Raw genomic sequence first — 13404 nt, 5'->3', positions numbered from 1 at the left:
GAAGGACTGTTTCGTGTATCAGCATCTTTTTCATTAAATCATGTGAGTTGATTCGCTTTGGGAAGACGTATCGGCCTCCGTTACACCCACTATAGAGCCTTAAACTACGCTGCCTTCGACCACCAACATGGGTGCCACCATGTTGTTGGCTTCGTCAGGGAAGCGGTCAACTTTAAATTGAGGAAACCACGGTTAGAAGGAGGCATAGGCGTATATCAGCCGGGGTGGGGGCAATGGGGCGCTAACATTTCCACTGATATAGATTACTCACCCCCCCCCCCCCAACACACACTTTCGACAGGGGTCACTGTTGGCTGCACGCTGGCAAAGCAACAACTAAAGTGAAGTTTCCCATTACCACTGTAATAACTCAACTATACGGTGTTACGAGGGTATGAGAACGTTACGCGATAATGTTACAGTATAAGGAAATATTGCCAACATTGCTGCTGTCACGATTTTCCTTGTAGGCTCTTTAGTGTGTGGGCCACTTATGCTGTGCGGGCCACCTTTGTTGCGCGGGCCCCCTAAACTCTTTATGGTTCGGTCAAAGCACCTTCTGCTTCAGGAAAATTAATTTCATTCATCGTAAAGAAATATCATCACTGCTGCTCTGTCGAAGCTGCTGTGAGCCGATGAGTGTGATGAATCTTTTTTAATGTTCTAATTTTGCCCTACTAGAAGCGCCATAAAAGGTTTCCGCTTTAGTCTCCGATCGACCTTATCTTTGCTTATGCTATAGCTTGGAGTGGTGATGGCAGCTTACAAAATGGCAACGAATAAAGCCATGGGCTCCAGCACAATGGGAAGCTCGGTGTTTAAGCTTGACCCGCAATCTACCGGAGCAGGGACGCGGTGAAAAGGAGATATAAACTATAGCGCGGTTTTCCCTGATCGCTTATCGCGTGGCTGCATTCGGCGCCGTGAAGTCTAGACGGTGGGACGGCGCCACCGCTGGCACAGCGCATCTGTGCGGAGCGGTGCGCAATGCCGAATGCGAACTGAATTCGCCACTCACTTCCTTGTGTTTGTGTGCGCTGCGTGAAACCAGCGATGCCGCTGAGCAGCATGTCAAGTGTGCTGCGCGGTAAATGCGACGAAACCCCTTGTTAGTGTCGGTGCTGCGTCGTTCCTCGTTCACCAGACGCCATTTGTTTCGACCACTGTCCGACGACTCAGGGCCGCATAAGCCAGTTGGGTAAGTGGCCTTTGTTCTAGTACGCGTTCATGGCATGGGAGGCCGGTCTTCCTCAGCTGTTGGAGTGGCCTCGTTTGTGAGGTTATGGTTCTTGTCTTAGCAGTATATATGTGAGGTTGAGTCGGCTTATTATTGGTGTATGACTGACCTATCGCTCGTGACACTGTGTTTCGACAGATATTTTTGTCGATATATCAGCTATATATACATCAGCTCCTTCTTATATCCAAGGGCTAGCGCAGCTGCATGCCTGGTGCTGCCATGCGCTATCTCCGAGAAGTAAGGCGATTATCGCTCGTTCTCCAAATTAATATCGCCTCTTCATGTACATTCGTGCGCTGCGATGATTTCGGGCTTACGTGTATATATTTCTAAATGCGCACGCTTACAGTGCATGTCTGTGACGAATAATATTTTAAACCTGAGTCCCAGATTGCTGCGCGTGCTTTCTGCACATGTGAATTGAGTCCTGCGCCGTGAGATTGGGACGCTACGCTTCGAACGCGATTGAAAACGCCTAATATGTGGTGCTACAGAATTGTGATATCACTGCATGGTGTAAGATGTGGGAAGGAAGGACGCTCGCTGATGGCATCCGGATGGAGGAACTGAACGCCGACAAGAGGATACGAGAAACATAACAGGGGTTTAATGACATTATTTACACATATTTACAGGAAGGAACAGGTTAGTGGTTTCACAAACCACGAGCGTGGTGGTTGAACGTTACATAGTTCAGAGCCCGATGTCCAGCACTCTGCCGCGTCGTTTTATGCCCTGTCGGGCTCCTCCTCTCAGAGTCGAACACCAATCACGCACACACAGGTGAGGGGGGCGAGCATGCAAGGTCCACGTGAACACTGCACTGTGGTGGCGCCAGCAGGGCTCTTCTGCGTCGTGGGTGTGCCGCTACTCGAGAGTTCCCACGATCCTGGCAGCATACTTCAAAGGGTCCGCCGATTTTGTTCGCTCAATTAGCGGGGTGATTTGCGGTGGCCGTCGGTCCCCTCCAGGAAGATGCTGTCTTTGTTGGCCTCTCTCGAATGGTTAACGGTGTCTTGGCGACACGACGTCTCGTCCTCTGGATAGCCCGTACAATGCCTGACGAGCATAGGCAGTCGGCCGGTCGGCTTGGTGATTGGGGATCAAAAGGGAGCGCCGCTCCTCTGTCAGCTCCGGCGCCGGCCACGCCAGCCCTCCTGTAGCCCGACGAGTCGACGAGGCCACCAGTCACGCTGCTGCTCGAAGGGACGACCAAAGGGTCCGCACTTGAAGGACGGGACTCGCCTCTGCCCGCCGCCTGGTCTGGATAATCACTCAGATACTTGACAGCGTCCGTCAGACTGGGCGCCGAAGGGATTGAGGGACGAATCCCCAGGCCAAACCCAACAATGGTGTTTCAAGAAATGTGTGCAATATTCTTCAAAAATCACAGAAACGAGGTATCTGCGTACTATTTGCGGCATTGCCTTTCCTGTGTTAGAAGGCATATTCATATGAGTGCATATACTAATTACGGCAATAATTATAGAACTTAGCGCAATTAACTTTTTAACTTGTGGTGATAGGCGGTCGAGTCAAATGGGTGAATTCAAGCCCTTCCTACGAATAGTCTATAGCCACTTTGATACCTTCTCTTCTTTTCTATCTCTTTCCTTTTTTATTATCCTCCTTTTCCCCCACCCCAAGTGCAGGGTAGCCAACCGAGCCAAGCTTGGTTAACCTCCCTGCCTTTCTTCTCTATTTATCTCTCTCTCTTTCTCTCGGAAAAGTGGCCACTGGTGATCCCCGCGGAGCGATGAAATTAGCCTAATTTAGCCGGAGAAACTAAAACCGACGCACCAAACAGCGCATCTGCCATTCACTTTGACAACGCCCTCACTGACGAGACACTGTTAAGTGTGAATACACTTTATAAGCGACCCCAAACTATCCACCGCCGTCGGCGGCGTCCGCAGTCTTCTCTTTATCTTTAAAAGAAAGAGGACTTGGCGGGCTGCAGCGCGACGCTCTACCGAATAAGCCACGGACGCGACGCTGATATCGGTGTCAGTAACGCGCCTTATACCCCCTCCTCCTTCGCTCGCTCCTCCGCTCTCCTCGCTCGCTGCAGCTGCGCGCGCACCCCTCTCTCTCGCGCGCCCGCCTTCTCTCTCAGTCTCCCGTCGAGAGCGGGTCGTGAGGGGGAGTAAAGTTAAAATCCGTTGGCATTCGCCAGTGAGCTAACGTAAACTCCCCCGTGTGATCAAATTGCGATTCCCAGGAACCATTACACCATAAAGGCACCATAGTGTGATTAATAAATATAATAATGCGAATTAATAAATACCCCTCATAGCATCACCCCGTGTATTTGCACTTAACCATATTCACCCTCGGGGAAATGCTTGGGAGTTTTTTTCCCTCGCCATTATCAACAGTCAGTTCGGGCACTTCGCTTCGAGGCCGTTTATTGACGCTCGCTTAATCTTCTCCCACAGTGAATTTAAAATTTTCTGCGTGCCATAAGATCACTTGTTCGTTAGATTGCGTCAAAGTGTTCGTGTTGAATTTCTTAATTTTTTTACATGGGCTTGCATAAGTGGTCTTTACACGAAGGATCATTTTCGCGTCATTTGTTTCCTAACGTAACGAGCTGGTGCTGTGTGCATGGCCCAGAATGTCCACACTAATCATATACAGCAAATGACCATTTCGGAAAGAAGCAACGGGGAATAGTTTAGCGTTTTAATTACCCACCTCTATTTTTTTAAGAAAAATTTTGATTTCACCGCTTCCAATGGCGTACTTATGAAGGTGCCTGAATGCTCTTTCAAAAAATGCTTTTAGTACAGGTGGGATGAGTGTGAACATTGTATTGCGCCCCTAACATTGGAAATTAAACATTTTTAAAAAGAAAAGGTTTGGCAAGCTGACAGTAACGGTTATATATCGATATTAATAATAATAAAGAGCACGCGCCAGAAACACTGTTTGGATTATTAAAAAAACAAGGAAAATTATTATATACACGAGCCTGAATATAAGCAACAAATTGTTAATACTTATTATGGAAAATAATAGAGCAGTCATAGATTGAATAAGCATGGTTGATCTCTGTATATCAAAACGCGAATTTACAGAGGTAATTGAATGTTTAGTGTACATTGATGTATTGCCACATGGTATGCTTGTGTGAGAACCACGAGTGGAAGAAGACAAGTAAGTTTGATCGGCCTGACCCACGGCCGTGCTAGACGAGCGGCACGCGCGCTCTCTTACGCTTCGAGTCTAGTTCCCACCTTTCACCGCCGCTAGTTTCTGGAGCTGCAGCCCAAACCCTCGCTAAACAATGCTAAAACCAAGGAGATGACAAAAAAAAAAAAACATTGCCCAGCGAGTTTAACGGGACAACCTTTTCTGGTCAGATAGTGCTCAAAGTGCGTCCTTCATTTACTAGTTTTTTTTTTTTTAGTAAGCCTCGATTCATGGCGAATTGGGTTAGAGATTGTCACCAGTACTCGTCTCTGTTGGTTATTTCATGAGAAACAACAATTTTTCAAACTCACGAATACCGTGCGCGGGTTTCCTCCTCAATTCAAATCCAAACACGTGCGGCTGGTCAAAAGCGAGGCGTCGACTGAGGCCTGTGCTTCCACGGCCGGGCTAGACTGCACCTGCGCGCGCTCCTTTCCTTACGGCCTTCTCACCCGTCGCGCATACAATGGGAGAGTTTCTGAGTACGTTTCGCCACCCGTCGGCGGTAGGGGCGCAGCGACCCTGACATTGCATCTTCTGCGTCACGCACACGGCACAAGGGAGTTTGTCGATGTGAAACCGTTGAATAAGGGTTCTCGATGAATAGCGGGAGGGGGATCATTAAAGAAATCGAGGATAGAGGGGGGATTGTTTACTGAAAGAAAACTGATTTACCAGACGCCTTGCCGCTTAATGTAGGTATACGTATGTGCTCGTGGATAATACAAGCTGAAACTCAGTGAAAATGCGAAAGAATCGGCTAATGAGAGGCATAATTCAGAACGCGTAAAGCACTGGCAACGATCATAGATATAGAACAATGCTGCACCTGTTCTGCAATCAGAGAGCACTAAACACCTTTGGCCCTTGGTCTCGTCAGACAATGACGTCACAATTAAGAGAGGTCACTCAGGGAATGACGAGCGCGCCTCCCCTTTTCTAGCTATTTTCTATCTTTCTTTATTTTTCCAAATACATTTGGAGTATTTTCAGGCCTAATAGCTGCTGTCTGCAGCCTGACAACTCTTTTAAACACGTATGTGTGTTGTATATGTAATGGCTAAAAAACTGCGTGTAACTATAAAGAAAGTAAAAAAAAAGAGACGGCCCTTGCTGCTGAATAATGTCATCGGACGGCACCCACAGAGAGTGGTGGTGTGCACTGTCAAGGTGTTAACACCACCTGGAAATATTGAATCCGGAGACCCCAAGCCCCTTTGCATTCTTTTTTACTGCAAGCCACGTCCATGAAGAATGTGAACGAAGTACGCAGCTGGATATGCTAACAAGCCGCTTGCCCCGGAACTGAAACTGTAGTGCAAATGAGTTCTGCGCTATCTTTCTAGTTCGTAGAACACCATGTTTGGAAATAGAAATTGACAACATTACAACTTTTCGCAAGTAAGCAGCTGTTTTTCTGAAAAAATTGTATAAATTTTCTTGTGGCTTATTGCTACAAGCAGGTTGTTGTGAATTGCTTTTAGGGGCGAAGCTCCTTATAGCGGCTTCAGTTCGTCCCCCGTAGTATGTAACAAGTATAACATTTTGACCTCCAAGGTGGTGCCGGTGAGAGACTTCTTCTGTGCGTTGTTGAACAATAAAAAATAGGGCTCAATGTACATGTCAGTGGCTGCTAATGGGGAATGAGAGACAGGAGCATTGGGCTTTTAGTTAACGCGCAGGCTGCGATCACCATTAGCAGCCATTGGCATGCACATTGAGCACTATCTGACAAGAAAGGGTTGCTACGTTATACTCGCTGGGTGTAACCTCCTTAGCTTTAGAAAGGTTTAGCGAGCGTTGAGCCGCATAGCCATGAATACAGTGAACTAGTATATACCATGAACTCGAGGTGGTTAAAGGTGGGAAGTAAACCCGAAGCGCAAGCCGTAAGAAAGTGTGCATGTGCCACCTCCCGTTTAGTCCTTGAAATGTCCGCTGGATGGCGGTGCTTCTATATGGAGAATATATGATGAAAAGATGCGAGATGGTGGTACTTGGAGTGCTGAATAGATGGACGAACGGACACACAGACAGATGCATGGATGGACGCATGAACGGACGCAGGCGCGGATGCATGGACGAACGCAGGGACGGACGCACGAACAGACGCACGCATGGACGGGCTGATGGACGCATGGACGGTCACACTGACGGACGCATGGACGGACGGAAGCAAGAACGAATGGACGGACGAATTCTTCGCCCCACTCTCCATCATTCACTCCGTGGATATGCTGCAATTTTTTTTTATCTCTCGTGTGGCTTGCTTTATTCTGGTATTTACCCACCATGGCTGCATTTCATTCGGTACTTTGTCAGTGTTCAGTCTACAGTAATTTTTTGAGTTGAGAAGTCAGTCGCACAACCTTCAGTGCGCGCATTACACACATAGATATATATTACCTGCGTGAAGGTGTATTGCTGTGTTTCGTCACGGCCACTTGGTCGCCGTGGTTCCGTATTGCAAGTCCCGTTCGGGGAAAACACCTGGTGTTCCTTCTCACCAATTCCCGAACAATACTGATCTGTGCGCCAAGTGACAAAATAATATTGCGAGAGACAACCTCATCATAAACGACAAGTCTGCATTGACAGTCGTATGCAGCAGACGCTTGCGCGATGAAGGCTATGTGCCTGCGTTCCGCATCAGAAAACTTATTCCTGACTGCGCGCGCGCCTACTCTTTTCGAGAACTCTTTCCTACATGATTTCAAGTGCATAGAAGCCTCGCAAAGATCTTGCTTCACGAGTTAGGCCCCAGCGTCAACATCAAGGAAGCGAAAAGCGAACACCAACGAAACAGATCTGGATGTTGCAACTTCACAAGACGCTTTCACTGAACAAGAAGCAGAAAGTGTTTGCACGCAAACAATAAACAGCGACGCTCATCAGGCGGGTTGATAGCAGGCTATGATAGGACGATTGCGCTCCCAAGTGTCGCACCATCGTTTAAAATGCGAGAAAGTGCAGCGAATTCTGAAAGAAGAAAAATTGCGTCCCAATATTATCGCGAAAGCAAGCACCGCGCATGCGTTAAGAAAATCGCAGAATATGCACAGAGAGGAGAGAAAAAGGCCGTGTTTCATTTGCATCAAATATAATGTGACGGAAGAAATCATTCAGCATACCCAGACGATTTTGTAAGGGGTGTGTGATTGATTGATTGATTTATTGATTGATATGTGGGGTTTAACGTCCCAAAACCACCATATGATTATGAGAGACGCCGTAGTGGAGGGCTCCTGAAATTTCGACCACCTGGGGTTCTTTAACCTGCACCCAAATCTGAGCACACGGGCCTACATCATTTCCGCCTCCATCGGAAATGCAGCCGCCGCAGCCGGGATTCGATCCCGCGACCTGCGGGTCAGCAGCCGAGTACCTTAGCCACTAGACCACCGCGGCGGGGCAGGGGTGTGTGGTATACCGCTTTCGTCGCAAAGAGGATATACGATCATGCGCGCACTTCGGGGCTTGTGACACTGCCAGCAAAGTGCACGCTTCAGAGGTGTATAGGTTCAAGCCCAGCATCATCAGGTGTGAGCAATGCTGTAAACCATTTTTGCGTCTTCAATGATTAAGCAGCTTGTTTTTCAAAGCGCGGCGAGTGGAGAAGCGCGCCCGAACTCATGTGCTGGCGTTGCGCGCGCGCACTGTACGAGGCGGCGGAAGATGGCTAGAGTTACTGGAAAGGTAGCACATACAGTATCTCTAAAGATGGCAGGGTCCCAGCACCCCCATCAAAGGAGTGGCGAGAGGCATGTACTACACCCGTTGCGAAGGCCGTAAGAAGGCAGCGCGCAGGTACTGTCTTGTCCGGCCGTGGCGCTTCGTGTCTAGTTCCCACCTTTCACCGCCGCTAGTTCCTGGCGCTGCAGCCCAACCCTCGCCAAACCATGCTATAACCAAGGAGGTTTTAAAAAAATTTCCTAGCGAATTTATGATGGTAACCTTTTATGGTCAGATAGTGCTCTAAGTGCGTCCTTCTGTTACTAGATTTCTTTGGTGAGCCTGCAATTCAAGGCAAATTTTATTAGAGATTAAGTAACCAGCACTCGTCTCTGTTAGTTGTTTACTAAAAACAACTATATTTTAGTTCATAAATAACGAGCGCGGGTTTCCTCCTCGATTCAAATCCAAACAAGCGAGGCGTCGACCAAGGACTGCGCTTCGCGTCTAGTTCCCGCCATTACCGCTGCTAGTTCATGGCACTACGGTCCAACCCTCGCCTGCAACGAGCTGTGAAGAATCTGCCATATTGTTTTCTCTCAGGGTACGAAGGCCGTAAGAGAGTGCGCGTGCCGCTCCTCTAATCCAGCTGTGCCTGAGCATTTAAATAGAGAGAGATAAATAGGAAAGGTAGGAAGGTTAACCAAGCTTGGCTCGGCTGGCTACCCTACCTGAGCATTTAAAGTTTCCGTGGAAAAAATTCTGTGATGTCCTGCTAGGCAATTGGAAGTCGTATTAGCTGGATAACGGTATCGTGTCCCCTGGTTAAATTAGTACAGAAACAGGGCTGGTCTGGTGATATCTCCTCTACGCAATTTTTGTTTTGAAAGGGGAACAATAGAATATCATTTTTTTTATGATTTCGTCGGTACAGAATACTTAGGAAATGACTTCTTGTTATCCCATTCTCTCAGATGGGGCTGAATATCACAATGGTGAACATACTGTGCTTCGGTGCTTCCAGCTTGGGCTTCAGCTGCGAAACGCTTTTGATGCCATTTGTGCTTACCTTCCAAAACAAAATGATTCACAGTTTTAAACTGGCTATTTGTATCCTAATATTGCAGTATTAGTTCCACCATAAAACGGTTTTATTTAATTATTACTAATTATTTTTGAATCGCGTTCATTTTTTAGGTAAAATAATGACTACACTGTCTGCTTTGAACGGGAGGGAAGAAAACAATCATTGCACTGTTTTCGCATTACATACGTTATTTTTGAGATTTGAGATTTCAATTTGAGATTTATTTTTCTGTACGTGCGACAGAAAAAACGAAGCAAAAGCAAAAGGCTACATAGCCTGACGGAGGCTTTTGCTCCGAAATACAGTCTGGCAAAATAAAATAAAATAAAAACTAAAATAACATGTCATACACAACTTAGCCGCAATTAGAGAACATCATTATATACAGATACAATTTGCAAATTCTGATCACACATGTAACCATCACAAATATAAAGAACAGGAAAAATATAAGAACATCAAAAATGTGTTAACTCATGGCCGATTCCCATGAGTGGGTATGAACCACATTTGAAAGCGTCATTGCCCCGCCGCGGTGGTATAATGGCTAAGGTACTCGGCTGCTGACCCGCCGGTCGCGGGGCCGAATCCCGGCAGCGGCATTTCCGATGGAGGCAGAAATTTTGTAGGCCGGTGTGCTAAGATTTGGGTCCACCTTAAAGAACTCCAGGTGGTCGAAATTTCCAGAGCCCTCCACTGCGACGCCTCTCATAATCGTATGGTGGTTTTGGGACATCAATCCCCACATATAAATCAAAGGCATCATCAGAGCTGCTGCTTGTCTAGTCTATCTCGAGAGCCTATTAAAAATCAAGGTGGCGGTCGTCAGAATATGATTGTTTGCCCTATGTAGGTTCCGGTGTTTGGCAGCTACAGCACCGTTCAACATGGATGCTCCCTTGTTGGCGCTTGGTGGTACATATCCATTCCGATGAAACGTCCTTGATCATTGAGGTATATCTGTAGATGTTAACGACCAGAGCATAATTTGGGCTCAGCTCGCCATCTCGTGGCCTTTTTGAACGAAAGTTACAGCGCGAGATCAGAACGATGACCCTTTGTCGTCGTTTTGTTCCTGTGCTATAACTATCGTCATGCCATACCAACTAGCCCAAACTGCCACAAGCGTTTTTCAAGTTTGATTGAACATTGTGGTATCTAGACAGAAACACTAAAAAGGGCGTGGAACCGCCCCTGTGGGCCGGCCCCGATGTTTCTCGCGGCACCGAGGAACGCGTTATTACATGCAGGTGAGATAGGCGTGCGTCGCAGGACTATTTTAGCAGCGTCTCTTTTACTATTTTTTATTGGTTAAACGATAACCATATGTGTTTACAGTCGTCCAGTATGGGAATTTTTTTGTCATTACTCCTTTAAACTGAACTGCTGACAAAAACAACCGCCGCTAGACCGCACGGAAACAGATTGACACTGAGTACGCTTCTATCGCAGGTTTTACTATAGGTACACACTATTCGCTAAGCTTCACTGTGTCATGACTTTTCCACAATCTCACCCGGTGATCCACAGTTACAAACAAAATAGGCAACATTACTGCATTATACGGCTTCTGCCGCACATCAGGACTCACATTTCTCATCACACACCAAACCATCCCTACGATGGTGTTCGTCCAGAAAGAACAACGCAAAACAAAGCTTCGCTGTTTTCCAGCATCTTTACTATCATCCGAACATCGTCAGCAGGTCACATCTTCATTGCATATTCGTTACAAACCAAACGCATACAGCAAGTCGCGATAAAGGGAAGAGCTATTTACAGAGTGATATGAACGTGGCGCGCGCCGATTGGCGCCCGTCGTATCGCTAGGAAGCAGTGCCGTGGTGGGAGCCTTCGTTCAGGAGTTCGTTGACCTGCTGGTCGGAGATTCGGAACGGCAGAGCCAAGTCGGCCACGAGAGAGAAATGGTCGGATGCGTAGGCCAGCGAAGGCACCCGGCCCGGTCCTATCTGGTCCTCGGTCGGCAGGTCCAGTCGGGCCTCGAGCTGGAAGTCCGGCTTGGTGTAGAAGATGTAGTCGATGGTATGGCACACCTCTCCCTCGCGCCTAATCTTCCACGTCGTGTAGGGCGGTTCCTGTTCGCGGACGCCTCCACTTGCGGGTCTGACGGCGTAGCTGCTCTCCAGGGGCAGGTCCCGCTGCGCCATTAGTGTCCTGTAGACGGGCTCGCTCGGCTCGGCGTTGAAGTCGCCGGCGATGATGACGGGTCTGTTGCCGCGGTTGGCTCGGACGAAGTCGAGCAGGTCCTTGCCTTGTTCGTTGCGCAGGCTTGACAGGAGGCCACCCTGGCGCGCCTTGAGGTGCGTGGTGACGATACAGAGCTCGGCGTCGTCCAGCTTGCGCCGGAAGATGCACAACAGCGTCACCTGGTTGGACTGGCAGGTGAACACCTCGAGGACGCGCTTCTCGCACCGCACCAGCTCGAACTTTGTGCGGTCGTAAAAGATAGCGCAGCCGTCTGGACCGTTGTTGCCGCGCACGTAGCAACAGGGGGAGTCCGGCTTCGGATAGAAGGTGCCGTCGAAGCCGACGCTGCCCAGGCTGGCACTGAGGAACTTGTAGTGGTCGACTTCCTGCAGACACACCACGTCTGGCTGGTAGCTGAGGATCTCCTCCAGAATGCGCCACCGACGCTTGCTCCAGTCCAGAGCCGCGTCGGGACAGCATGCGAAACCGTCCGCCTGCTCCGCGAGGGCTGCGGCAAGAACAAAATAATTCGCAGAGGTGGACTACACCGTATGTACCTCTGGACAGTATAAACGAAAGAATCGAAGTCGATCAAGCGCTCGTTTTTTTTTTTCGTTACATAACCAAACAGAACCAGCAGACAAAGAGACTAAGGAGTGTACAGGCGCCATTATTTATAAACTAGCATTTAGTCGAATAATTATGATATTCATTAAAAAGGACAAAAAGACAACTTGCTGCCAGTTGGGACCGAACTTACAACTTTCCAATAACACTTCCAATGCTCTACCCCACCAACTGAGCTACAGCGGCGGTGGTCCGCCGCTGCTCTCAGTTGGTGTGCGTTTCTCTGCGTGTAAACGGGGTACAATGCGTGTAAACTAGGTAGTGCCACTTGTAGACATGACGGCGAGTGTGGAGCCCCTTTATGACAGCTGGCATCACGTGGTGCGGGTTCGTTCTACGAGCTGGCAGCTTACCAAGGAATCCGCGCATACAACCTGAATCCATGAAGTCTGTCATAACAAGATCCTTGCTACCAATGAACGGAACAAACGAAAATTGTTCAAGGTATCGTTTGTAACAATTTACAACAAACTACGAATACGTCCACAAGGAGAATGCGAACCTGTGCGAGGAATCATTGCAAATTTAACGATCGCAAGCGAGAAGTGTCCCGTTACAGAATAGTGACGCACATACGAGACGCGACAAACTTCAGAAAGCAGGGCGCTTCCAGCGCGAAGACAGAAGAGCGAAATTTGCAGTTCGCGCGAGTCTTCACGTGCACTTGACTCGAAGTTTGTACGAAATAAGTGGCGTCAATGACGGGGTGCCTACGCCTTGATCCTTGATAGGTGAACACGCATGCATAGTAATCGACATGTGGTTCTGATATTCGAAGATAGCCAGCGCTGGGGAGTTATTCTCAAGACTACCTACGCCTGCCATCACGAACTGTATCAAGGAATAGCTACATACCCTATTAGGGCATGTGACTCGCTGCGGGTGCGGCTTAACCTTAAACTAACCTTGTGAGAGCAGGTTCCACTGCAGCACCCGTACGGTCTCTGGTCCGGGTTGCTCCTGGTAGCGTCCCGTAAAGTTACGCTTCAGCTGTGGAGGCAGCGATTGCAGCTCCTGGCGGCAGCGGGCGAGAAGCTCTTCGCGTGTGACAGGACGCTGCGGTTCCATCTCCAAGTCGCAGTCAGCCTGGTCCTCGTTGGCAATCTTGGGCGCCGATGTGAAGCTGCCCATTCTGTGCGAACAGAAGAAAAAAAGACTAGACATAAGACGGCTGCAGGGAGATGTAGAGTAACTGGAGTACTTGAAGTATACCACCAGTTGTTACATTAATATGTAACTTTTTACAATGACATGAACATCACTGGACAATGGAAACCTCAATCTCACAAGTCTTGGAGACGCTGAGCAAAACACGTCTCCCTATCAGAGAGATGGACCCATGCTCTGCAGCTTTCTTTTAAATCGTCGTTCACCT

General features: G+C 48.4%; 1 protein-coding gene across 4 annotated transcripts in view; it reads right to left on the bottom strand.

Moving 5' to 3' along the window:
* Positions 1-10853: 10853 nt before the first annotated feature.
* The window catches only part of LOC119170433 (nocturnin), a 96037-nt gene continuing 93486 nt past the window's right edge, over positions 10854-13404 (bottom strand). For all 4 annotated transcript variants that reach the window (XM_037421594.2, XM_037421596.2, XM_037421599.2 and 1 more), the window contains 2 exons: positions 12935-13161; positions 10854-11910 (listed from right to left, as the gene is read on the bottom strand). In XM_037421594.2, coding sequence (XP_037277491.2) covers positions 11021-11910; positions 12935-13161 — 1117 coding nt within the window. In that variant the 3' untranslated portion in view covers positions 10854-11020. The remainder of the gene's footprint in view (positions 11911-12934; positions 13162-13404) is intronic.

Source organism: Rhipicephalus microplus, chromosome 2 (genome assembly GCF_043290135.1).
Source record: "Rhipicephalus microplus isolate Deutch F79 chromosome 2, USDA_Rmic, whole genome shotgun sequence".
NCBI lineage: Eukaryota > Metazoa > Arthropoda > Arachnida > Ixodida > Ixodidae > Rhipicephalus > Rhipicephalus microplus.
Note: the sequence above shows the minus strand (reverse complement) of the source record. Positions and strands in the feature narration are given on the sequence as shown.